This window comes from Plectropomus leopardus, chromosome 24 (genome assembly GCF_026936395.1).
Source record: "Plectropomus leopardus strain MGB_pleo_1.0 chromosome 24, ASM2693639v1, whole genome shotgun sequence".
Taxonomy (NCBI): Eukaryota; Metazoa; Chordata; class Actinopteri; order Perciformes; family Serranidae; genus Plectropomus; species Plectropomus leopardus.
This window is the reverse complement of record NC_142199.1, coordinates 3,745,447-3,772,230: the sequence shown is the minus strand read 5'-3', so window position 1 is coordinate 3,772,230 and position 26,784 is coordinate 3,745,447. Positions and strand designations below refer to the sequence as shown.

The following is a 26,784-nucleotide window of genomic DNA, read 5'->3' as shown; positions in this document are numbered from 1 at the left end:
GAACTTTCCTCGACTAAATCTCTGTCATGCCAAACTGCATTGGATAAACACAGATTTTTAACATGAAACTGTCTTTTTCACTGATTTTTTCTGTTCAATTTGCCATTTCTGTTTGTTTTGGACAGAATGCGACCTCTGTGGATAATTCGGCTCCTGGTGAAAACCTCCTGAACATCTGGATCAGAAATAAGGTGAGCTTTTTTTTTCTTTTCAGAAGACAAAAAAGGTGGACACACATTAACGTGCTGAGCCAGCAGCCCTCTTCTGCCATGAGAAAGGGCACTGGAAAAACAGTGATTTTTAAAGTAAAACTGCTCTTTTTGGTGTTTTTATTGGTTTTAATCACCTGGTTAGTTAGTTTTGGAGAGGGAGAGACCTCTGTGGATGATTCGGCTCCCAGTAAAAACCTCACAACCAAATTCAAACTGGGAGATGTTTCAGCTGGTTGCAATCTGCAATACTAAATTTTAGAGGCGTATTCAGTCTAGCTGACTTATTAAGATGTTTTTGAGGACATTTCAGACCTTAAACCAAAATAGTATACTCTTATGCTTAAAGATACTAACATAGATGGTCAAAAAATAAATAGGAAATGATGATGATAATAATAATTTCAGTCTCTTTGTGGTCAGTATGTGTTAATTTAACATTTTGCAAGTGAGGGCTAGGGTCTGACGTTTTAACCGCATGGACCTTCCATGCATCTCACATTACACAAACTCCAACCTACGGCTGCAGGTAAAAATGTTTGAGAAAAAACTAATAAACTGATCAAATGTTTGTGGGCGAGTTTGTAGAAATGTGTAACTGCTAGATGATGTAGTTGAGCAGGTTCCCCTGACGCTGCATGACTGTGTGACCGCTCCTCTCTTTCATCTATTTTCAGTAATTACTCCACATTCACATGTCCATCACTGGCCTTAAAAACCTCCAAGGAAAATACCAGATATCTTCAGGCAAAATGAAGCTTTTAAACTGAGAACTTTTGGTGCTTCTAACTAGTTTTGTGACTATTGAAGAATGTCAATAGCTTTTGAAAAGCTAATATGCAAAGCAGGAGGTTGTTTTTAGAATAAGCTTTGTTGTGTAACGTTTTCTATTTTCTTCATTCATTTCTTTCTTTTTTGTCTTAATATATATATATATTATCTAAAAGGAGTACAGGAAGGGATCAACTCAAATATTCTGCTTAAAATAATAAATGCTGTACACATATCTCACATCTGGAAAATAAATCCAGATTTTTTTTCACTTACATGCACCTACATGAGAAAATAGCAAAAGAAACTCATGAACATTTTTTTTAAGAAATGTCTTAAAATCCAAGAAATGTCCTTAAATCCAAGAAAAGTCTTAAAATCCAAGAAATGTCCTTAAATCCAAGAAATGTCCTAAAATCTGAGAAACACCCAAAAAGATAGGGATATGCTAAAATCTTAGAAATGTCCTTAAATCCAAGAAATGTCCTAAAATCCTAGAAAAATATTTTGGGCTGCCTCGACTGGTCCCTGGCCTCCTGTCATTTTTCAAAAGTGTCCCCCCAAAAAAAGCAAGTTGAATATCCCTGATCTAGTTTGTAAGCTGCAGACAGATGTTTATAAAGATGAATGATCTGTTTCTTTTCCCAACTACTGTACAAAAATGAAGCCAAAATATCACGGCTGCTGCCAGTTTACGTTGGTGATGTTGTTTGGAGCCAGAGTCCGCACAGTCACGATCTCTGTGGTGTCAAACATCCACCCATATACCCGTCCGACCGACATCAGAACCACTTTTTTTAAGCATCAAATTACTTATTAAAACCAAACTTATCAGAAAAACAGACACTTGGAGAAACATCAGGGTGATAAGAACTAACTAAAATGATGGGAACCATGTTTGGGGAAAAATTTTTAGATGTGAACTTTGAGTTTTTAGTAAAAAAAAAAAATAATAATAATAATAATAAAGTTTATTTATATATCACTTATTAAAACCAACTTTACAAAGTTCTGTACACTTAATTTTTTTAAAAAAAACACAACACAAAATGAAAAAAATATACATATAAGAACAATACACAGAAAAAATGTTAAAAAAAAAAAAAAAAAGAAATACAACACAGAAGGAACACTTTTGAATCAGTGGTTGAAGTTCGTTTGACCCCTGACCGATTCTATACTACAGCAGCGATAACTTCAGGGCCATACCTGCAGAGACGGTAAATCTGCCACAAATAAAGAGAAGAGAGAAGAATGCGTTTTGTGTGAAGAAACCATCTTTAGCATGACAATTGCACAGAGTGGTAAAAGACAGCTGAAACCCCAGAGGACAAAAATGCTGGACCTGTAAGAGAATGTCGTCCTGTAGGATTTTTAAAGCCGACATTTGAATGGAAAGCAAAAAATTTAAGACAGAGACGAAAGAATGGAGCAACACACTGTATTTACTTTTTCCCCTCTTGTCAGTTCACTGTATGACCAGTGCTGATTGATTTATGGCCCAATAAACACTTGGGCTTAGACTAGAAGTTAGCAACACTTTGTTAAAAAAATTAAGGATATATTTTTATTATTCTATACTTGCTTTTTTTGTTTCAGTTTTGGCAGTACTGGGGGTAGTTTTACTTCTGCAAGAAAAGTCTTGGTGGGTATTTTTTAAGGCTTATGCTGCGTTTAAATGGTTCAGGTAGACGACAGATTGAAAAGCAAATATCATTTTAGTGGACAAGAGCAGGATGGTAAATTTAGGCAACATATGCTCACCCAAAGTTGTCACGTGTGGCACTTTGACAGTGGACTTCCACATTACGCTCTAGCTATCCTGCATCTGCTGTTGACTCTCCAGGATGCCACAATCACCACCCGAATGTCAAAAGACAGACAAAAAATGACTCGAAAGCAATACAAAACAACCAAAAAGAAGACAAAACACCTCAGTAAGGCACATACAACCACAAATAAACATGTCACAACCAGGAGGGGCCTCCAAATGACCACATAGAGATGCAAATGTCAAAAAGTGGCTCTATGACAGCAGGTATTTTGTATTATATGTATTTGGAGGATCACAAAGGCAAGTGATTGACATGTGAGTGTGAAGGAATGACTTTAAATAGATGAAAGAGTGGAGCAGTCACACAGCAGTCCAGATACCATGCATTTCTACAAACTCACCCGCAAACATTTCAATATTTCGTTAATTTTCATCTCAAACACCTGAAGCTGCAGTTTGAAGTTTATGTAATGAGAGAGGCATGTATTGATTACACGTACTGGCCAGGGAGAAAGTCAAATTGACGACAAAGAGACACAAAACTCCTAGAAAAGAAGAGACGTGGTAACCCCTGTAACAGAGGGAGAAAAAAAAGGAAGAAACCTCAGGAAGAGCAGCAGAGGATGATCAGGGATCCCTCTTCCAGGACGGACAGACGGGCAGAAATGAAATACAGTCGTGGCAAAAAGGAAAGAGAAAGAGAGAGGGGAGGAGAGGCACAGCAATAATAGAAACAGACACGTCATAGTACAATAACGATAGGTGTGAAATTATTAAATGCACTGTATGATGATGTTGAGGGTGACAGTAAGAGTCTCATGCGTGTGTTCCCATCCTACTTTTGGAGACTCTGGGAACCACAAGTAATCCTGCATTTTCAGAGCGCAGTGATCTTGAGGGCTGATAGGGAACTATGAGCTGCGACAGACAGGATGGAGCCAGTGCAAAGAAGGGGCCCCCCTCTCACTTTATCCATCCATGGGGGGATGACATTTTGAATATTAGGGATAATTTATTTGGAATAAATCAAGATTTACTTGAGCACCTTTCTGTGTTTGCCGACAGCAAAGAACACCACACACACCTACACCTCTATGTGGGTGTAGGCACCATTTTTTTTTATGATCATACACACATTAATTTATTCAAGAGCTCACAGGAGTTGGCATTAGACCAATGTAGCAATGACAAATTGTGGTTTGAACATTGTAAGAAATATGTTTTTTAATTACAGTAATTCAACAAAAAACTGAGAATGTAGCTTAATTTTAAATATTATTAAATTATTATATTTATTTCCCAAATAAATTGTATTCATTCTGACACATCAAGATTTTGGTGGTAAAATGTTTAACTTAGTCACCTTGACTAAATCACATGATTTTTCTGTAAAATGCTGCTGTGACTGCCACTTAACTGCATTCTTGAATTTTAAATAAAGTGCAGTTACTCAACAGGCTGCTTAAGGCAACAGAAAGCAGGTTTGGGGAGTCAAAATTTTCCGAGAATGTTCATTTTGAACGACACGGACCGGCATAAAAGCAGCAGAGAGACGCAGGGCAGGCACATCTGGCTGAGACCTCCACCTGCAGAGTTTCATCTCCCTGCTGCTCCAGACGGTAAGACCGACTCCCTCTCTCTCCGCCTGGCCTCGTGTAGCCCAGAAATGCTCAACCTGCTTTTCTTAGGGGCCACTTTTGCAAAATTACAGGAGGCCAAGGGCCAGTCGCAGCAGCCCCGTACATGTTTTAAGAATTTTAGGACACTTTTTGGATTTTAGCACATTTCTCTGATTTAAGGACATTTATTTGAGCACATTTCAATGATTTTTAAGGGTTTGTCAGACTTAAGGATATTTATTCTGGGGCATTTCTAAGATTCTAGAAATTTAGCAAACTTTTAGGGATTTTAGCAAGTTTCCAGGATTTTCGGACCTTTCTAGGATTTAAGGACATTTCTAGAATTTCAGCATGTTTTCAAAGATTTTAGGACATTAATAGGATTGTTGCAAATTTTTTGAATTTAAGGACATCTCTAGGATTTAAGCATCTTTCTATGACTTTAGGACATTTCCAGAATTTTAGAAAGTTTCTAGGATTTAAGCACATTTCTCTTTTATTGTGGCATATTTAGAGGATTTCAGGATGTTTTTTGGATTTTTGATATTTTTAGTATTTTAAGATATTTATACTAGAAAGTTTCTCAGATTTTAAAACATTTATTTATTTATTTAATTTTTTTTCATATATAAACAAGCTTTTATGCACTCTGGCACCTCAACAGTGTCAGAATAATTCAACTAATTTTCATTGTTAATTGGTCTTTTGGGGGCCAGACATAAGGATGACATTTTAAACATCTTTTCAGTAGCTTGGTTGTTATTAAATGTCTTTGTAAGCTGTAAAGGAGCTTCCTTCTAGCCTAATCAATGCAATACTGCTGCTACTGGTAAAAAAACACTCACTTCATCTCATTTTGTGATCACTGAGTTTTTGTTCACTGGGGCTGCATGAGCCTCATCTGAAAGTGATCTCTTGGAGCCTTTTGCAGTCAAAGAAAAATAGTGAAAAAGCTACTTTGTCTACATCCTTACTTATCAATCAGTTTATATAGTTTCCCTTATACTGTACATATTTGCATGGTATGGAATTCACTGAAGGGATGAAATTAGGTGTTTTGTCACTTGCAATGTAAATGTGTCTCTCCCAGCTCTCCGACAGAGTCCCATCATGCTGAAGCCGGGGGCACTGCTCCTCCTGCTGGCAGGTAAGCAGCCATCAAGCAGCCAAGTTTTCAGTGCTTTAAAATATAGCATTTGTTTTAAAGAGAACTTATATTTTTAGCAGCGGACTTAAGGAGATTTCCTTTTTTTTTTTTTGTTAATCAATTTTTAAGTAAAATTGTCTTTGCATAAAAGAAAGTGCCACTCAGTAATGGCATTTTTTCTTTTACTTTTTTACATCAGCCTTCAACTCAGATTTGTCTTTTTTTATCTTTGTAAGCATGAAGGAAACAATGTTTATAGTCTGAATGTCCACAGTCATTTCACCTTGTATAAACAGAATCCGTATATTGATGAATGCAGATGTGTGAATTGGAAAAGAAAAGTATAAAATTGTTCTTGATAGATTGATGTCTAATATTTCTGTTTCCTTTATATTCACACTGTAGTTGCTGCCAGCCAGGTTCGTCTCAGTGAGTCAAGTGGTTTCAAATCTCTTCCCTATACCCTTGACGTCAGCAAGTGTCCCATCGCTTTTTATGGGAAAACAGCCAACTTTATAAAAGTGAGTTCAAATTTAACATAGTAGAGAAAAACTTATCTTTCATGTTACTAACCAACAGACAGACCATTTGACTGCAGATGTGTGCACGCAAACATATTTAATACAGATTTCTAAAGCTGTTTAAACCTTCGAAACATGGGGAAAAAGACAATGAGCAACAACTTGGCAAGAAATTAGTAAAAGGTAATGAGAAAACAGACTGAATATTAGTTGGGGTTTTTTTTGTGGGGGGGTATTAGAAAATTTGAAAAAAAAAATCAGAAAAATGTATTGATAACCATTATACTGTAATTATATAATTATTTTTTTATTTCTAATCAAAATTTTAAATGAAGGTACAGAAAATAATATGCATATACATCTTATTTTTCTCATTTTCTTGTTTGTTTTTGTTTTTTCCTTTTTTTATTATTATTTTCAGGTAATTTTTTTGTAACTTTTTACTTTTTTTTAGGCCAGGTGTTGAGTTGCTCGTTGCCTTCTCTATATTTTTGAAAGAAAGTTACCAGTTACTCTGGTTTCGAAGGGCGAAATAAGAAGTTTGAAAACAGCGGCAGAAATATTTTTTACTCAAGTATAAGTAGTAATACCACAGCGTAGAAATACTCTGTTACAAATACAAAGATTTCAGTTAAGTATACAAATATTAGCTTCACAATATATTTGAAGTACCAAAAGTGCACATACCAGAATGATGTTTATAATATTATTTGATTCCAGTTATTTATCTGTTGAAGTGTTAGGTTAGGTTAAAGGTTAAACTGAATTTTATTAATTATTTTATTTATTTTCTGATCATTTGTTAATTTGTTTATTTTCATTTGTTTTCACTTTTTTTTGCATTTATTTCTTTAAGATCATATACTTAAGATAAATCTGAGTCTGCAAAAGTAACGAAAAACAAAATCCTGAGGTGTAGACAGACAGACACAAAGAGAGGGAAACAGTGAGGGAAATAGCGATATATTATCTATGTCCTTAAAACTTGTGATAATGATGATACTAAATATATAATTATAGCATTAAATTGATAAGTTTTCTGGCCATTGTTCCTAGATTTAAAAAAAAAAAAAATCTTTCTCTCTGGTGCATTTTGCATTCCAGGTTGCTTTTGTCCGAAATCAAACCCACTCAGATTTCAAAATGTTGTAACTGCTTGTAAAAGGCGTTTAAACGCAGTCAAACTCTGTCTTTAAAAGTGTCAATACTGCTGTCGTTTCACAAGTGCCGTCTCTCTGGTTTTGCAGATGACGAACAATATGAATGGAATTCAAGTTTGTTTCATAGAATACACTCCAGCGGCTGCTGTCGACTGTATTGAGGTGGCCAACGGAGACGGGACGAAATTTGTATCATGGAGTTTGAAAACTGGACCAACTGTTGTTGGGTCACCTGTTCATAATGCTCTGCCGTCCATCAAGTCCAACTCAAGCTGTTATGTTGACCTTCATTTTAAACAAGGCACCCCTGGAACTGTGAGTTATCAGCGTCCATGTTTTCGGATTGATCGACTGTCGAGCCTTTTGTACGAAATGAACATTTCAAAGACAGTGTGACTCATGCAAGAAACATTTTACAAATTCATTTTCTCTCATTTTTGGTCATATCCAGAGTTTGTTCTTGTTTTGTTAGTACCCATTGATTTTTGGGATTCACCAGTGTTTTCTTATTTTTGCTCTTCTCTTTGGTGAGAGAACATTTTACGAGCGGTTGATAGCGCTTTTAACAAGATGCAAGAGACAAAACATCTCGCTTTCACAGTCCATAAATTGTTAAACAACACAAGGTAAAATTATTCTTACATTTCAGGAATATTTTAAAAATATAATGCAGGAATATCATTTCATTTAGATGAGGTTTTGGAGTAATTATAATGACTGTACTACTAAATGTCAAGACTAAAGGGATACTACTACTTGTTGCATTGATCCCAAATACTGTAATTTTAGTTACTGTGCTCAAATACAAATTTGATGGTACTTTTCTGTTATTTGAGTATTTTAATCTCATGTCACTTTCCACTTCTACTCCACTACAGTTCAGAGGGAAATACTCTGAACTGTAGTGGAGTATAGTGGCAATAGTACTTTTTATACCACTTCTATTATTAGATTATTTTTTTACATGTTAAGATTTAAACACACAAACCCAAAATATGAAAATATACAAGTGCAGCTGAAACAATTAGTTAACAACGATGTCTTTCATTGTAGGAGTCATTTTCATGGAAAAAACATTTCATAGTTCCAGCTTCTCTTTTAAAATTTCAATACATTTCCCTGAAATCACATTTACTTTATTTAACAGTATTTTTTTATTCTTACAACCTTTTTGGTGTCATCTCTCCAGTCTTGTGCATGTGCCCGAGTCTTTGCACACGGCACCACACCAGTCCTTATACAGCGTTTTGGGGGCATTACCTGTGCCAACAGGTGACTTATGATAAAATGGGATTCATCGTTGAGCTCACCTGGCTCAGGGCAGATTTGGATGGTTAAGAACGATTGGTGCATCTGAAGCTGACTTCTCTTATATTTTCTCTTACAAGAAAATTAAGAAAAAATAAGAAAATGTGATGGAAAAAATGAGAGAAATTTAAGAAAATGTTGCTGCATGAGGCCCATTGTGTGGCAAAGGGAACTTCAAATCAAAGTTTTGGAAGCCATTACTGAATATTTCCTGTCTTTAATCTGTTTATACTTTCAGATACGTTGGTCTCTCTACAACTTCAATCAAGAAACGGCTTTGAAAATCATAAAAACGGATTCGTATTCCTCCGCACTTGTAAGTACATATTAGATGTTACTCAGAGACGGACCTGAGTCTGTTACAATGGCAGCTTATGTCCTCAAACCAATCTGCTCCCTGACAAGTTAACTTAACAGAAAACCAATTTTGTTCCTGTCATCACAGTTTAGTCTGTGTGACCCAAAATTATCCTAAAAATGAGCCCAGAATGTCGCTAACCATCTTGACCTTTAAACTTCCATCTGTAACAGGACAGAGGGAAGATTTTTATCCACCATCTCCCGGTTTTGGTTCTTTTTTCTCATCTGAACAAAGACGATTATCAGGAATTACACGTCGCTTTTCACAATTTGCACAGCTTGAACTAATCGTAAAATGTTATGTTTTGTTTTTCTGCCTCTGGCACAAACAGCCATTTGTTGGTCAAAAGTAGAAGGTCACTGTGAACTTTTGTGGCTCATTCTCGTGAATAGGATATCTTTCGGACACCTTGAGGGAATTGCAAATTGCAAATTTGGCACACGTTCTCACTTGGACTCAAGGATGAACTGATTTGATTTTACTGGTTAGCAGTAATAGGTACCTGTACCCTCATGTCCAGCTCATTATTGTGAACACAATATATCAAGACGAACTTGAGGGAATTTAGCTTAAACGTCCACCTGGACTCAAAAACTGATCAGAATTTGGTCAAAGAAACATGTTTTGGGCCAATGCTCAAGAATTCATGTTTGATTATGACAAAGTTTCACACAAATGTCTAAAAGGATATAAAATGATGACATTTTGTATCCAAAAGGTCATCGTCACTGTGGCATCATGATGTTATGCAAAAACACTTTTCTGGCCATTACTCTGTGCTGCTCTTTTTTCCAAAAAATGTAACAATATTTCTTAGCAGTTAGTTACAGTGTGGGCCTCATGCTAACTCCGCCAGCCTGATAGACCAGCAGTTAAAGTGCTGAAAATCCTGACATCATAAGACTGTCAACACAAAAACAACGATACAGAGTTCAGTTGACAGTAATATTTTATAAAGCACTAAACTAAACTAAACTGTTCATTTTAAAGTAAGAATATGTTGAAATAATGATAATTATTTATAGAATTTATAATAATATATATATATATATGGGGCTATATAATATAATATAATATAATATAATATAATATAATATAATATAATAAATAATTTATTTTTTATGTGTTTTTTTTTTTAATGTATTACATTACATAAATTCATGTGTTATGCTTTACATATAAATATGTAGCCTACAAATGGATTTTACATTTTAAAACATCTGAGTATGTTCACTTTAAAAAATAAATAACAAAATGTCTTCGGCATAGATGTTAGGACACTGACAAAAAGTTATTTTTCCTGCCAATAACAGCTGTTTGAAATCGAAAGAAAATAATAATTGTGATTGTCTCATGTGTAGATTTTAAAATTGTTAGTTTAAGTTGAGGGTTTTTATACATAAAGTGATGAAATTGCATAAGTTTTATTTTTTTTTCCCCAATGGAAAGTGTACATTTTACAGTTTAAAAATGTTGTAGTTACATCAGTTTTACAGTTTTAAACTGTAAATTCACAGGTTGTTCTGTAACGTGCATCTTCACTGTATCTTTTGCAGAATTATTGTGGCAACCAAGCTGCCACATTTTTCTGTTTTCATTTTTCTGTTTTCATTGTCGCTCTGAATTGTCCAAAAATTGAAGGAAAATACGTATACCTACTGTAGATAAAAAGGGGGATTCAGCACTGTTGGCTCAGCACTGCAATATAAGGTAAACCTGATTTTTGTCCATTTCTAGAACCTGACTGTAAAGGTCAATAACACAGCTATGGAAACTTTGTCTTTCCCCCTTGAGAACGTGACCGCTGGCATTTACCTGAAATTCTTCCATTGCAGAGTCAAAGGTAAGCAAATCTTGTGGTTCCCAAAGAAGGAACACTTCAGGGATCCTCAAAGCAAAATTGTGACATTTAAACATGACAGTTTTTCCCTTTCTTAAATGAAGTTTAATATTTGGCTAATTTCATGAATCCTCTGTCACCTCCCAGGCGTCATTTATCAACCCAACACAGTGCTTGATACTGACCCGGCTGCCTGCCGCCATCAAATCTGTGACGCTGCCTCGGTCGTCCGGACGACAACTTGTGGTTACTCGGAGCTTTGCGAGGGAAACTTCACGTAAATATGTTTGCTTTATATTTGGAGTAAAGTTTGAATGAAGGTTTGACTGACGATGAAAATAACCATCTGAACTAAAAGCACAACCTGTTAATCCTTTAATCTACAGACACATATAAATATTTTGAAATTTAATCGCTATCTTTAAATGTTTTAAGGCTAAAATAACAGATTTACATGATTGGTTGGCTACATTGCCAATTTAGGGTACAAATCTCACACTTTCCCCTTTATTAAACAATTAATGTGCCAACTTTTTAAACATTTTACAAACAATTAGCTACTTTTTTCATGATTTGCATACAATTTTTTAAATAGTGCTCAAAACAAATCTATTTTTTATAAATAGAGTTATTATTATAACCTATGAACATTTAGAAACAAAACATTATGTCCTGTTTCTGTACAGTCATCTTCACTGCGGTGACACTTCACTATCAATATCCCGTCATGGAGTCGTTAGCGGGGAATTTATCTGGTGCAAAAACGCAAATTAGAAAAGCAGCCTCTAAATCTGATGAATCATCACGCAGAAAAAAAAAGTGAATAGCAATCAATGTTTCAAACCTACATATTAATGATCACCTGTAAGTATATCTGTGATTGATTATTGCTGATTTTATACCCTTATCTGAGAAACATTGAATGCCAAAGTTGTGATAATGCAAATCATTATTTTTCAACAAGACCATTTAAAATCATCCTTAAACAAAAAAAATTAAAAAACCTCATGCACCTTTGTTCATGTGGGATTACATTTTGAATTTTGATAGCAACAATGACTATATTTTCTTTTAATGTTGGCATGTTTGTCACAGTTATTATACATTAATTAACTTATTTGTGACAATAATTAAGGAATTTAAATCCTAAGTATGACAAAATTTCAAAGCAGCAAAGGCTGAGATATCTTGACTGTCCCGAGTGGAGTTACATTTAAAAACTTTTACATAATGCAACCTAATAGCACCCCACTGCTGCCAGCTTATAAGTTTTTCTTTTTAATAAAAAAAATATACAAGCAAACCCACTGCTGAAATGGACAGTTTTTGTGTGTTTCAGATAAGGGAAAGGAAATAGTAACAACTATAATAATAATAATAATAATAATAATAATAATAATAACAATAATACAATTTTAAAAAATAAAAATAAAATAATTATTTAATTAATAATAATTAAAATAATTAAATAATAATCACAATAATAACAATAACAATACTACTAATAATAATAATTAAAGAGAAAAAGAAATACGCTCTTGATAATAATAATCATATCAATGATTTACTACAGTTTATAAGTTTTTCATCAAATATTGAAAACTAACTCAAGATGGTAAAAATGTTACGTGTAATTCTTAGAGAATGTTATTATACACATGATGCCAGTGTTTTGGCATTTGTTCACTGTCTTTGTAGTCTTAAGATTTTGCTTTCGGAAATAAAAAGACTCAAAATGTCCATCTCTTTTCATCTCCATCAGGTGCGTTCCTCGCCCTCCAGTCGTGTGCACTGTCGTTGGATCCACTGTGATCGACTTCTTCAACAGAACCCACTCTATCCCGGATCGCTGTAAATACAACCTGTTTGGTCTTAATGCATCCCTGACAGAGAGTGTCATAGTGGGTTTCCGGGAGCAACGCCGTAGAGATGTGCCATTGTTGGACCATGTAACAATAAATTATAATCGGGAAAAATTTACCCTGGAACAAGGAGGAAGAGTTTTGGTAAGCTGCTACAATCCATCTAAAAGCAAGTAGTGTGCTGATGAGGTTGTTGTAGAGTTACTCTGTGTGGGTGAATTTAAATTTTAAGACAAATGTTGGGGCGTCTTTCCTCTTGCATGAAAAAAAAGAATTCAGCATTCATCTTCGCCCTGGCTCTCTCGCCAAAAAGCCCATGAGATTTTTCCACTGGGTTTTAATCATTGCTGAAAATGAGTAAAAGTCCTGTGTTAAAATAGCACCCAAGTAAGTATAATTAGGAAAATGTACTTGAAGTATATAAAGTAAAGGTGCGTTTTTCTAGTGCAGCTGGCAAATGCTCCACAAACTGCTTTATTAAGCGTTTCTACTGGTTGTAACCAACCGGTCCCTTTTTTGTTTTGAAGATGAGAGGATCTCTGCGAATAATTCGGCTCCCATTAAAACCTCCTCAACCCTTTCAAATTCTGGATTGACAGAGATATTTTGCATGAAATGTCCCACATATGACAAGAAATTAGTAGATTTGGAAAAAAATATATTTTTTCCAGAGAGCTACACTTCTAAATATTATAATTACATATTTAAAATGATAATTAATGTATTAATATGATTGACAATTATTACTGGTTAACCCTTTTGGGTCGATTCCTTTTTTTTAAACTTTCCATTTTCTCTTTTTCTTGTTTTTACAATTTTTATTTTTGTTTGTTTGTTTGTTTCTTTTGACTAATTTCTGGTTAATTTTTAGGTCTTTTCATTTAAAGTTGCTCATTGCCTTCTTAAATCAACTCAATTTGCCCAGGTTTCAAAGGGTTAACAATGAACACTGACTGAATTTTAACTGGTATAAATGTCAGCTGGTTGCAATTTGCAGTTCTCACCACTAGATGCCACTGAATCCCCTTAAATCTGATACACTGGATGTTTATGTCTGTGCTGGACACTTGCTGCAGTAAAAAAAGTTGCATTTAGTCACAAAATCCACCATCCTGATCCACGTTTGTCTCCTTCACATATCTGCCGTGATGTAGGGCCGTAAAAACACGTTGATGCTCAACGCCACGGCTCAGCTGTTTAATGGAGTGGAGCTCTCAAAGGACCACGCTGGAGTTGCTGTCAAGTGGCTTTCCCACAATGTCGAAATCTTTTTTGATGGCAGCATGGTACACATTGCAGGTACAGAGCCCTAAATCCTAATATGTGGAGTTGAGCGATGAATAAACTTTGGATTGAATTTTTTTTTTCTCTCTCTCTCTTGACATCTACTAGCACCATTCGATTTAGCTGCAGTGGGCTTGTGTGGCAACCCCACTGATAACACGGAAACAACCCGCCCAGCTGTTTCGAAGAACATCGCGGCCAGTGCTGCAGAGTACGACCAGCTAAAATTGATGAACTGACTGAATGTAATCTCTTTATTGATGTGTTTAGTTCCCAATTTAATGTGCTGTGCTGTTTGTTCCTTCTAGCTGTGCAACTCCACACAAAGACGCCATCGACAGTACGATCAACTGCAACCGCTCCACTGAACTGTAAGAACCAACTCACCAGAAAACACCAAAACACTCATTTCATCCTCTAAACTTAGTGCATCTTAAATTTCGATGGTGCTTTGACGTTGTCATTCGAGCAAGGACGATTCTGTAAACTGAACACACTCATCCTCCTGAGAGCCAAGCTTTTAGTTGTCAAATTTTATTACATTTTTTTAATTCGGTAAATTACATTTTTCCGAGTTATTTAGGATAAGTACCTGAGAAGTGTAAAAAAAAAAAATTTAAATAAATGAATAAATAAAAGATGTCCTAATATGGGGACATTAGGTTTGTTTTTATTAGTTACAAAAAATGTTAGAAACCAAAAAAAATTACAAACAATGTAGCATTTGTTTTCAAGTTTTTTAACAAAGTGATATAATGTATCCACCATAAAGTCCCAGTGTCCTCAAACAAGATGATAATAAAGTCCTAATGTCCTAAAACGAGACAATAATACAGTCCCAATGTCCTAAAAAGAGATGATCAAAATGTCCTAATGTCCTAAAACCAAATGACAAAGTCCCGATGTCCTCAAACAAGATGATAATTAAGTCCTAATGTCCTAAAACGAGACAATAATTCAGTTCCAATGTCCTCAAACAAGATGATAATACAGTCCATATGTCCTCAAACAAAACAAAACAAAGTCCCAATGTCCTCTAACAAGATGATAGTAAAGTCTTAGAACTAACTGATAAGGAAGTCCCAATGTCCTCAAATGAGACAATAAAAAAGTCCTAATGTGGTTAAAACTAAATTATAATTAATTCCCAATGTCCTCAGCTGAGAAGATAATAATGTCCTCAAACAAGATGATAGTCCTAAAACTTAATAATGATCAAGTCCCGATGTCCCAAAATAAGACAAAAATGGTGATTTGCTCATTTTATAACTCTATATGAATTTTCTCGACTCCATACTCACAGCTGGGAATGTCCTTTTTGTTTGAAGGACAGTCTGTCTCCCCTAATTGGCCTGAGGAAAATGCTGCAGTAATTCCCAGTGTCCAAATGATAACTTCCTAAAATTGCCGTATGAAACTACCGACATTATTTAGCACAAACAAACCAGTTTTGACTATAATATTTGATCAGGTTTTGTCCACTTTTGTGTGCACTTTATGAAGGTGCAGCAAACCCAAATTATGTCCTCATATGAGGACGCAGACTCTCAGGAGGATATTAAAACTGTTCCAAACATTGACTCTCATGCTTTCTCTCTGCATCGATGGAACAGCTGTAACCACATGATGCACGCTCCTTTCACTCCGTGCCACGCCGAAATTGACCCACAGCGCTACATCAGCGCCTGCATAGACACCTTGTGCAGGTACCCGGCGGTGGACGGCCACAAGTGCCACTTTATGGAGGCTTACGCCAAGTCCTGCAGCCTGAAAAACATCGATCTTGGGAGCTGGAGGTCAATGGCCAGCTGCCGTAAGATTTTTGTTATTTTCTTTTATATATATTCAGCACAATCAAATAGATCTAATATATCAGTATGCAGCCCAGCTCTGGTGCAGTGTTTGTTTAGTTTGATTTGATCTGGGTTTATTTAAACATTTTTGATCTCGTTTTTCATTAGTGTTTCATTTTTAAGTCCGATGATCAGTGTTATTGTTGTGAAGCAGTTTATAACGTCAATAAAGAGGTGTTTTTTAAATATGCCTTTTTTTAACGAAACCTAGAAACAATTTTGAAATCTATCTGAAAGTAGCAGTTAAATAAATACACAGTTAGTTGAGTAAGGTTATAATGTCCCACTTTTTAAGGACCACTAGAGTATTTTGGGATTTCCGCTGTACAGTGAAGACTGCTCTACAAAACGTGTTCACATTAACAATAATTACACAGGATCTTTTTAAACTGTCATTCATCCTTAATTTCTCATCTGTGTGTGTGTGTGTGTGTGTGTGTGTGTGTGTGTCTGCAGCTGCCGTCCCTCAGACCTTCCACTGTCTGCGCCATTACTGCAGCGATCATGAGTTCTGCGGCATCCAATACGGACAAACTCACTGCTTATGTCGGGCCGACTTCGCCGCCAAGTACAAACCAAAAAGCACTTTAGGTACGGTGCAACAACTGTGGCGTAATGTTTCTATAGCGTTGGTTCAGACGTCAGCGTATATGGTTTTACATACTTTTAAATGTATATTTTAGTATATACAAATTGATTTTATTTATGCAAACCTGGCAGAAGCTCAGCTGTTTTTCGGATTTTGTGGTTTGGTGCAGAATCTGTGGTGACTCCTCAATCTAACGTCGCTTCACCAGAAAAATATACTGATTCATGTTTTATTCTATATAAATATCGGAGCAGTTTGGCTTGATTAATGCCAAAATACATCAAGAGAAGGCAAAGAGAAGAAAGTAACCAAAAAAAAATGCAGAAAATTAGTAAAAAAGAAAATTTTTAAAAAACAAACAAACAAAAAAATGACAAAGAAAATGAAACAAACAAGTGAATGACCTGGAAAAAGCGCTTTGAAATTATAACTCTGAGACATGATTTTAAATATGTTATCATGATCGCTGTAAATCTAGTTTTTCCATAGCTTTTTAAAAGCAATATTGTTAATCTACAAAGTTATTGCAATTTGTGGAACATTTCTTCTTATGTTTTTGCGTAAAATCGCATCAATTTGTTAAAAGGCGTCTAAAAGCAGCTTTCAGAGGGATAACCTGGATGTATATCTGCCTTCAAAATAGCTCAAAATCAAATTTATTTTCTTTAATTAATATTTTTATTTTAATTGAAAAGGGACAATGTACAGCTCAAAACATTTAACATCACATAACACCATTGAATGCGCCGTAGCAGATTGTAGATTTATTAAAACATCAGTGCAAACTGACTTATTGAAGCCTCAAAAGCAAATAAAACCACAGAAATCGTGGTAATGTTTTGACTTCTTTGTCGTATTGTTGTGCTCAGGTGATCCGACAGTCTGCTCACAAAACTCTGCCACTCTTACTCTGGCTGGATGCCTGCTGGAGGACAAAGGCATCGACTACACCGTCTTGCACCTCAATGACCCGAGCTGCAGAGGTAACATGGACCCCAAGAGCCACATGGTGACCTTCGAATACGACGCCATGAACACCTGCGGGACGGAGGTCACGGTGGGTGCGAGTGACTGCACGGAGAGCAATATAAATATAAAATACATGCGGTTTATGGGCTTTCTTTTGTCTTACTTTTGATGCCTCTGCACTGGCATTAGGTGTTGCTGGAGGCATTATTTTTCCTTGTCCATCAATACGTCCCATTCTCATAAACGTGATATCTATAGAACATTTTAAGGGAATTTCTTCAAATTTAGCACAAATGTCCACTTGGACTCAATAATGAACTGTGAGTTTCGTGTTCAAAATGACTGTGACATAGTCCATCTGGCACTCTTGAATGCAATGTATATATAATATATATTATATATACTGTATGTATGTATATATATATATATACACAACGTGACTACCTAAAGAAACAAACAACTACAGAGACACAATACAACCAAAAAAAGATGCAAAACAACCTCACAGAGACAAAAAGACAACCAAAAATACCACAAAATTACCAAAATGACAAAAAAATGTCCAAAACCTGCATAAAATGATTACACAGAGACAGAAAATGATTACACAGAGACAGAAAGTGGCCAACAATGACACAAACTGACTGACTATGCATTATGTTTTTCCGTTGTCCATACGTCCCATTCTCGTAATGGCGATATCTCAAGATCGTGTGAAAGAAATTTCCCTAAATTTGGCACAAATTTGGCACTTGGACTCGAGAGTGAACTGATTAGAATTTGGCGGTCAAAGGTCACTGTGACCATGTGTCCATCTTATTCTTGTAAGTGCAATATCTGAAAAACACTTTGAGGGAGTTTCCTCAAATTTGGCACAAATGTCCACTTGGAATTAAAAAATAAACTGATTAGATTTTGGTGGTCAAAGTTCACTGTGACCTCATAAAACATGCTTTTGGCCTTTACTCGAGAAATTATGCTTTTTGCACATAAAATGTCTTACAGTATGAAATGAAGTTACGGCATTTTATATCCAAAAATTCAAAGGTCAGTTTCAGTGTGACAATAATCGTAATAATTCACAGACATGGATATAAACTGTAACTGCAACTTGACTGGTGCAGAAGCATATAACCGCGTCGCTAAAACTCTGTTTTTTTTAATGTCATAGGTGAATATAAATATACTCTGACTGCTGTGATTAAATGAACTCATGAGTTTTTCTTTATTCTGTCATAATTTAGATGAACAACCACAGTCAAGTCATCTACACCAACACCATCAAGATGAGGAACGGCTCCAATGACATCATCGTCCGCCACGACCAAGTAGAGATCGACTTCTCCTGCATGTACAGAAAGCCGGACATTGAGAGTGTGTCCTTCAGGATCGCAGACAGGTGCGTGGAGGACGACCGAGGCTCTGGCTGTTCGTGTGCAGCTTGTTGACGTTTAAGACAGCTGAAGTGTGTGTGTGTGTGTGTTTTCCAGCTCTGTGGTGCAGAAGATTAAATCTTCAATTTGGAATTACACTTTGACGATGAGCGCCTACTCCAACGCCGGCCTCACCAACCTCATCAGCCCAAACACTGACATCCAGCTGAACCAGAAGGTGTGGCTGGAGCTGAAGACGACGGGACTTGACGACAGCATGGTCTCCATAGTAACAGACTCCTGCTGGGCAACAAACCAGCCGTCCGCTGTTGGTGGTCTGCATTACGACCTCGTCAAGAACGGGTGAGGAAAATCTCTGCGTCAGGCGCCGTAAGAATCACCTGCGGATGCAGCTGATGTCACCGTGTGCGTCTTCCTGTTTCAGATGTCCTGACGACCCGACGGTGGAGGTGGAGAGAAGCGGACGGGACACGACCAACATCGTCGCGTTCAACATGTTCCAGTTCTCTGGGCAAACTGGACAGATCTACCTGCACTGCAAACTGGAGCTGTGCATCAAGTCGACCAACACCTGCGCTCCGGTAAGCAATGGGGAGGAAATACTGTTGTACTTCAGTAAAAGCAGTAAAAATACTTCATTACAAGCATGGGCGCATTATAAGACAATTAGCCCTTGAGCACAGATATTCTTTTTTTCTGTTTTTTGTGTCTCTTTGTGGTAATTTTGTGTCACTTTGACATCTTTTTTGTCTCTTTGAGGTCATATTGTTTCTCTTTGGTATCGCTGTGTGTCTCTTTGTAGTCGTTTTGTGTCCCTTTGTTGTTATTTTCTGTCTTTATTTGGTTATTTGTGTCTCTTTTCAGTCAGTTTGTGTCTTTTTGGTTCATTTTGTGTCTCTTTGTAGTAACTTTATGTCTCTCTGTAGTCATTTTCTTTCCTGTTTTGGTAATTTTGTGTTTCTTTGTAGTCATTTTGTCTCACTTTGAGGTCATTTATGTTTATTTTTCGTTATTTTGTCTATTTGTAGTCATTTTGCATCTCTTTGTAGTAACTTTATCTCTCTTTGTAATCATTTTGTGTCTCTTTGCAGTCAGTTTGTGCTGTTTTTGCTCATCTTTGTAGTAATTTATTTAATTTATTTAAAACGATGATTGAGGAACAATAAATAAGCGTCTTAAAGTGGTGAATTATGCAAGAAACTACAAAATATATATATTGTTTTTATAATTATATATGTATACATACAACTTAAGGGACACCAAGTGTTCAATATTTACTCCTCAAACATCTGCACCAGCGTTGACCCTCGTAGAGCCGACTCTGTCTGAAGTCTAACACCTGACTGTCCTCTCTGTCCCACAGGTCTGCGGCGGATCTCGTAGGAGGCGCAGGTCTTCCAGGTCTAGCTACGTGGATGAAAACCCAGCGCTCATCACCATGAGCTGGAGTAATTAAAGAGAGCTTGGTGTGTATGAATTTGTTTCTAATGAATTAAAGTTATTTGAATCAGAGGTGAAACTGATGATTTGGCATTTTTTGGAGCTAAAAATGTAAAGTTTGTCCTGTGGGTGGTGCCAAATGGAGTCATTTAAATCAAAAGGGTTCATCCTCTCAGGGGGAGGAATATGATCACAACAGTTAACAACAATTTGATCATTGAATATTTGATATTTTAACCTTTGTGAGAGTATAAATCATGACTAATCCCAGTTTCGTCTGCTTGTCCTCTCAGGTGACTTCGTCCCTATAAGGAGCCTGAAACCTCAGAGTTTGAAGTGATCGTTGCTGCGAAACAACGCTGGCAGATAATCTGCACTTGATCCACCTGAGATGGCGTATATTATCTCTGCAGAATGTGTGGGGTGATGATTCAGTCCAGTGATTCATGTAAATTATTGTGAGATTTAGAAATCAAATATAATCTTTCGATTAATCATAGAAATGAAGAAAAATCATCAAATCAGGGTTAAGGTGATTTGATTCATAGTATGCACTAACTTATACGAATATAGTTTCTTTATTAATGGTATGTAAACTGCCTTCTTTAAATGTACACAGCTGAAATGCCACTTTGTGGATGTAGAAACAGAATTTCTGTGTTTTAGTGACATGAAGTTAAAAGAAATGTGTGTGTTTCAGTGCAATGACGCTCTGCATCGCAAAGGTTTAGAGATCCAGCTGAAGGAAAACAATGATGTTACTACAAATTGAATTTATTACAAATGAAGATTTTGAAATTGTGGCTGTTATTACTCTGAGATGTGCTGTTGTACCATTATTGAGTTTTTACTAACACCCAAAAAAAAAAGAAAATAAATAAATAAATGGAGTGAGCAAAGACAAACAAGTATGGTTAATTTATCTTTTTTCTTCAACTCTTATTCTGGAAAATTGCAATTGCATTTTGGAATATTGAAAATTTTGGGTTTTTTTAAACTGCAAATTTATAAGGGACTCTGTTATTTTTAAGCACTGGGGAGGGACTTACATTTGTTTTTCTATTGGCTTAGGGAAGGGACATACAACTTTAAATGGCTGTATTTTGTTTTGTTACAGACACGCTCTAAATCCTAAAACCCAACAGGGGTATGAAAAGCAAGCTTTTATAAAAAAATAATAATACAAGCTTCGAGGAAGGTCAAGATTAAAGTAAAATAAATAAATAAAGGCACACCCCAGTCAACCCCCTTCTCTGATAACGAAAGAGCAGTCCCTAAGAAAAAATTGTGGGAAACCAATCAGACTGTCCTGCACTTTATTTATGAATTTCAGCAATATGGCAGCATCTTATCTAATGATAAGAACAAAAAGCTATTAATCCTCTATGGTACACATTATAATGACAAAAAATGTTTAACATATTTTTTTCCCACAAAATAGACTTAAGTGAACACAATTTCAATTTCTTTTCAAAAGAAAAATGAAAAACAAATTGGGGTACATTTTTGGGTATGTCACCTTAAGGAAACACCTTACAATGAATGGATAGTTTAAAATTAAAAATTTTGCAATGCTGAATATTCATTCAAAACATTTAACTTTAAAATTCTTGACATTTTATATTGAAAAACATTTCCAAAATTTCATGTAGTTTAGCTAAACTTTTTAACCAATTTCTTGGTCATTTTTGGTCATTTCTTTATATTTATTTTACTATGAAAAAAACTTTAGATAGATAGATTTTTAAAATTATTTTTATTAAATACATTTTATATTTTGCGTTATTTTTTCATTTGATTTTGTCTTCTTAATTTTTGATAGATTTTTTTGTTTATGTATCTTGTTTTTCTGTACATGAACTTCTATACAGTTTTGTTTTTTTTAGTGAAAAAAGTTGCACTTAAATCAGTATTAGTTTTTTAGTGCGCTGCACAGTTTCCGCCACTAGGTGGTACTTTTGAGTAGCACGTTTTGAATCAGGAGTAGTAGAAGAAGAAAAATACAGAGATAAGAATAATAAGATGATGTCCCACTCCGTTTTGTTTTAGTGTGCCTGTGAATGGCTTTGATCACTTAGAACACTGCTCCGCTGCTGAGTGAGCCTTTGTCTTTATAGACGATCTCCGGCTGTAGTGGCGCCTCTCTGTGTCAACATCAAGAGATGAACAACAACCAGCCGCGTTTAGCTGCTAAAAAACCCAACAGACGTGTGTTTTTCTTTTCTGTCTGAGTGAACACAACACGGAGCGGCGTGTGGAGCCAGCTGGTGAGAAAAAAGAGGCTTTTCTATCTGGGAAAATTAAGAAAAGACACCTGTGGTTTGAGCTAGCGGTTTGGCTAGTTAGCGAGGCTGATTAGCTAATGTTAGCCTGCAGGATTAACAGTTAGCTAACAGATGGAAACACCTGCCAGAGGTTGCACGTTATGACGGTGTTTTGGGGAGTAAATTTAGTATGTTTGAAGTTTTTTAAAACACGTGAAAGTGAAACCATACCTGCTTTCATTTTGACATTTCGCCTGGCTCCATATCTTTGTAGTTTTGGGGGTTTTCCTCCTAAAAATCAGTCTGAAAAACAGTTTGTTTGCATTGACAACAGCTCTCAGCTCATGATGTGTGTTTTTTTTTGACAGCCTCAGAGACTGACATCCCGATGGAGACATAAACCACACTGATGGACACCCAGAGGAAGAGGTGGGTTTCTACAAAGTCCTCTCTTTAACTCTATGTTAAAGAGTCTTTAACATAGACTCTTTAAAATCTTGACAAATTGGCCTGGTTTATTTCAAAAACATGGGAAGAAGACCACGAGAAACTAAAGCAGTAATTACCAAAAAATGAGCAAGAGATCAGGACAAAATAGTTCAAGAAACTTACATGAATATTAACAAACAAAAAGGACAGAACAAAACAATGTGTAATTATTATAGTTGTAAATATATAACTCATGGACATTTTCCCTAGTTTAAAAAAAAAAACAATTTCTAAATCTACTTAAAAAAATTCATTAATTCATTCAATTTGCAGGACATTTCTTGCCAAGATGCTCGTCAACGTTTTTTCCATGTTTTTTAGAGAAATTGCACAATTTTGGAGTTCAAAGGTGTTAATATTTGTGAAACGCGTCTGAACGCAGGACAAGACGAGTGATGACGCTCCAGGTTTCAAAGGGTTAAGGGGAAAGTTAAAGGAAATATAATTTGCATTGCTGAACAATCTATTTTTGGCTTTTTGTTTTCTTTTACTGTTGTGACAGCATGTTAGACATTTAAAGTAAAGTCAACTGTCTGTCTACAACCCACTTTCAAATTTGTGAAACCTTTTCTGTATTCGTAAAAATGCAAAAAAAATACCAATTTTATTGCATTTTTGTACATGTTGACCACATTAAACCAGGTCTCTCTTGAAAAATGAAATACTTAGACTTGTCAAATCTGGATTAGATTATCCCAGAGAGGCTGAAGATATTTTTAAACACGGTTTCTGATTTGTGAAATTGCAAAAAAGGGACAAGGATCAGTAATATAAATTTCCCTTAAGTAACTTTAACTGCTGAATGAGAAGCAACAAATCAGAGGCTGACTTCAATGTCGTTCCTAAAGAGGATTACTCTGCTCCACTCTTTGTTTCTCATTTTCTGGCTGGCTTTTCTGGATGTGATCACCATGTGACGCCGCCTACGGACGGAGTTGTGCTCACTTCTGCTTTCACCCACAAAACATCTGTTGTTCAGATGTAATGCTGCACAGGAGGCCGGTGAAACGCTGGCTCAGGGCGAAAACTGAGGACCCGCTGGCTGTTTGTCTGCTACGTCAGCCGCCCACACCTCTCATTCACCAATCTGTCTCTTCTTAACATCTCAGTGTTTGTTTTTCTGTATTTAGTTTCTTTCCCTCACAATATTCTGGCATGTTCCTCTTCTGAAGAACACTGTGTCCCCATGATGTCTGAAAACTTAATGCGATTGGCGTAGGCAGCCCGCAGAGTAACATTTCTGCAATTATATTTCATTTTAATGCAAAGGCATCGTGTTTTTGGGATGTCCTTCTTTGACCTTTCATTCTTGTGAATGCAATGTCTCAAAAACGCCTGAAGGAATTTCTTCAAATTTAGCTCACACATTATTCAAATTTAGCTCAAATTGACTTGTTGCTGCTGTGAGCTCACGTTTTTGTCCATAAGTGCAGAATCCATTTGTTAATTATAAGAAAATGTCACACAAATGTCCTAAAAGACATAATGATATAGTGATGACATTTTATGTCCAAAAGGTTGAAGGTTAACTTCACTGCCACAACACAATATTCTGCAAATGCAGCTTTACTGGTTCACAGAGGCATAAAACGACAAGGCAGTAATTCTAGTTTAATGTTGAATCAGTTTATAAATGATAATACTGAGCAAATAGTTTGGGAGGATCCTCCATCAATTTGGCACCAGGTTTTAACCGTTCGAAACATGAACAAGTTGGTTATATTTCTTTAAAAAAACATGAAGAAACTAAACAAAACATGGCCCAAAAATTAACAAGAAATTAGTAAAAATGTAAAGTGATCAAGTTAGTGACAGTGGGTAGAAAAAAAATCAAAACAAACAAGAAAATCACAAAAATTTTAACTAATATATCTTAAGTAGCTACATTTTAAATATACAGTTATAATCATTATTAATATAGTTTCTTGGGAATTTTCTCTTTTTTTCAAATATTTTTTAAATAAACATCCCCCCTTTTTAAAAACTAAGTTTCAGGTTATTTTCTTTTACTAATTTTTCACAATTTGTTGGACATTTCTTGGTCATTGCCATGTTTTTTAAATTTTTTTTTAAATAGAATCAAGCAATTTTGCGAAGGTTTCAAGAGCTTAAGGCTGACATGCAATATTTTTCTTCCTACTGATTATCCAAAGCCTTATATCCCTTTTCCTGGGATTTATTGACCGTAAGAAAATCTATAATACCACCAGTGAGTGATTAACCTCTCCAACACTTCTCTGTGTGTTGCTGACTGATCGATGGTCAGCTCTGGGGATGACGGCGGTGGAGAGCGCGGCCTGCTCCACACCTGGAAGGGCTACTCCTGCAGCGTCACCCCAGAAAGGCTGCTCCTCCCCGGGCCCGTGCTTCAGGTCGCTCTGGGCACACGGCATGGCGTTCTGCTGGTGGAAGGTAACACCTGTTCCTTTTTTAACGATATGAATGTTGTTGGGGTATTTGTGCAGAGATGTCATGAGGGCTGACTTTATTTATTATCTTGGAAATTCCAAGATTAAACAAAAAATTGCCAAAATGTGTGCCATATGCATGAACACAGCCAAAATTGTCAAACAACGAGGAATGAAATTCATGTAAAATGCTCAAAACTGTCCCTAAGGGTTAATGTCAATTTTTGTTTTTACCAATTCAGGAGGGCAGGTGTACAGTTTTGGGGAGTTGCCATGGAAGCAGAGTCAAGTGGCCGAGCCAGCGAAACCAACTCTGGAGTCCGCGCTCAGCGGCCAGCGGGTGGTCGCAGTCGCAGCTGGAAGCTTCCACAGCGGGGCAGTGACAGAGGACGGTGGTGTCCACATGTGGGGGGACAACGGCTCGGGGCAGTGCGGCTTGTCGGGTCTGAGCACCGTCCCAAACCCGACTCCAGTCGCTCTGGTGGACTCCGACACCAGCCCCCCGCAGACGGTCCCGGTGCTGGAGCTGGCGTGCGGGGAGCAGCACACCCTGGCGCTGTCGGCGCAGCGGGAGGTGTGGGCGTGGGGCAGCGGTTGCCAGCTGGGCCTCAACGTCACCGCCTTCCCCGTGTGGAAACCACAGAAGGTTGAGCATTTGGCGGGGAGGTTTGTGTTACAGGTGGCCTGCGGGGCGTCACACAGCCTGGCTCTGGTGCGTTGCCTGGGACCTCAGGACGTCCACCGTCCCCCTGTGGACAAATGCAGACAGTGTAACCAGCTGCTGTACACCATGACGGACAAAGAGGACCACGTCATCATCTCTGACGGTCACTACTGCCCCCTCGGAGTGGAGCTGACGGAGGATGACAGCCGACTGGATGCACCTGCTCTCGCACAAGTCCTCAAAACGTCCCCGTCCGAGCCGGTCCTCCCCTCCCAAACGTCCGCCTCACCTGCCCTGGGGGCTGACCCCCCCTCCAACCCTTCGCCAGACTTGGAAAAAGAGGAGTCATCTTTGGCGAACGGAGCACCGCCGGCCTCGAACTCTGACTCCTCGGCTCAGTGCAGAGGCGGTGGCGTTACGGTGAAGAGTTCACCGTATCCAGATGAGCAGGCCGTCAAAGACTACCTGAAGAAACTGTCAGACAACACGCAGGCTGAGCAGACGGCGAAGGCCGGAGCGCCGCACGGTCTGCTGGTGAGTCGACAAACACTCGGATTTGAACGTCACCAACACAACAGGCTGTAAAGCTGATGGGTGTGATTACACTTGTGGTCTCTTGTTGGTCACCATCTTTTTAAAGACACATTAAGGCGTCAAACTTTACGAGTGAGACATTTACAGACGTGAAAGTGTCCCTTGCTTGCTTGATTTCTCTCAAAAAAATTGTATTGTGGCAGTAAGCACTTAAAGAAGAAATTACCCAAAAATTAGCAAGAAATTAAAAAAAAAAGTAAAAATTTCTAAGCAAATAAAATAATGTTTTAAATTACTCAAAAACCACAAAACAAAACAAAAAAT

The 26,784-nt window shown here is 36.9% G+C and overlaps 2 protein-coding genes across 8 annotated transcripts in view; both read left to right on the top strand.

The window, feature by feature from the left end:
- LOC121962904 (alpha-tectorin-like) overlaps positions 1 to 21,009 on the top strand; it is a 31,638-nt gene extending 10,629 nt beyond the window's left edge. The window contains exons 3-22 of one of the 3 annotated variants that reach the window (XM_088074849.1): positions 126 to 191; positions 4,212 to 4,373; positions 5,464 to 5,520; positions 5,926 to 6,041; positions 7,289 to 7,516; positions 8,748 to 8,825; positions 10,608 to 10,713; positions 10,858 to 10,987; positions 12,473 to 12,716; positions 13,727 to 13,871; positions 13,965 to 14,067; positions 14,165 to 14,227; positions 15,470 to 15,669; positions 16,166 to 16,300; positions 17,168 to 17,355; positions 18,512 to 18,666; positions 18,758 to 19,003; positions 19,086 to 19,242; positions 20,025 to 20,127; positions 20,395 to 21,009. In XM_088074849.1, the coding sequence (XP_087930975.1) occupies positions 4,262 to 4,373; positions 5,464 to 5,520; positions 5,926 to 6,041; positions 7,289 to 7,516; positions 8,748 to 8,825; positions 10,608 to 10,713; positions 10,858 to 10,987; positions 12,473 to 12,716; positions 13,727 to 13,871; positions 13,965 to 14,067; positions 14,165 to 14,227; positions 15,470 to 15,669; positions 16,166 to 16,300; positions 17,168 to 17,355; positions 18,512 to 18,666; positions 18,758 to 19,003; positions 19,086 to 19,242; positions 20,025 to 20,117 (2,556 nt within the window). In that variant the 5' untranslated portion in view covers positions 126 to 191; positions 4,212 to 4,261 and the 3' untranslated portion in view covers positions 20,118 to 20,127; positions 20,395 to 21,009. Of the gene's footprint in view, positions 1 to 125; positions 192 to 2,579; positions 4,374 to 5,463; positions 5,521 to 5,925; positions 6,042 to 7,288; positions 7,517 to 8,747; positions 8,826 to 10,607; positions 10,714 to 10,857; positions 10,988 to 12,472; positions 12,717 to 13,726; positions 13,872 to 13,964; positions 14,068 to 14,164; positions 14,228 to 15,469; positions 15,670 to 16,165; positions 16,301 to 17,167; positions 17,356 to 18,511; positions 18,667 to 18,757; positions 19,004 to 19,085; positions 19,243 to 20,024; positions 20,128 to 20,394 lie in introns of all 3 variants that reach the window. The other 2 variants (XM_088074848.1, XM_088074850.1) reach the window with 2 other exon arrangements.
- A 1,143-nt stretch (positions 21,010 to 22,152) lies between these two features.
- Positions 22,153 to 26,784, top strand: part of als2b (alsin Rho guanine nucleotide exchange factor ALS2 b) — a 31,548-nt gene continuing 26,916 nt past the window's right edge. For 3 of the 5 annotated variants that reach the window (XM_088074121.1, XM_088074120.1, XM_088074119.1), the window contains exons 1-4: positions 22,154 to 22,368; positions 22,734 to 22,794; positions 25,121 to 25,266; positions 25,505 to 26,460. In XM_088074121.1, the coding sequence (XP_087930247.1) occupies positions 22,775 to 22,794; positions 25,121 to 25,266; positions 25,505 to 26,460 (1,122 nt within the window). In that variant the 5' untranslated portion in view covers positions 22,154 to 22,368; positions 22,734 to 22,774. Of the gene's footprint in view, positions 22,369 to 22,733; positions 22,795 to 25,120; positions 25,267 to 25,504; positions 26,461 to 26,784 lie in introns of all 5 variants that reach the window. The other 2 variants (XR_015775808.1, XM_088074118.1) reach the window with 1 other exon arrangement.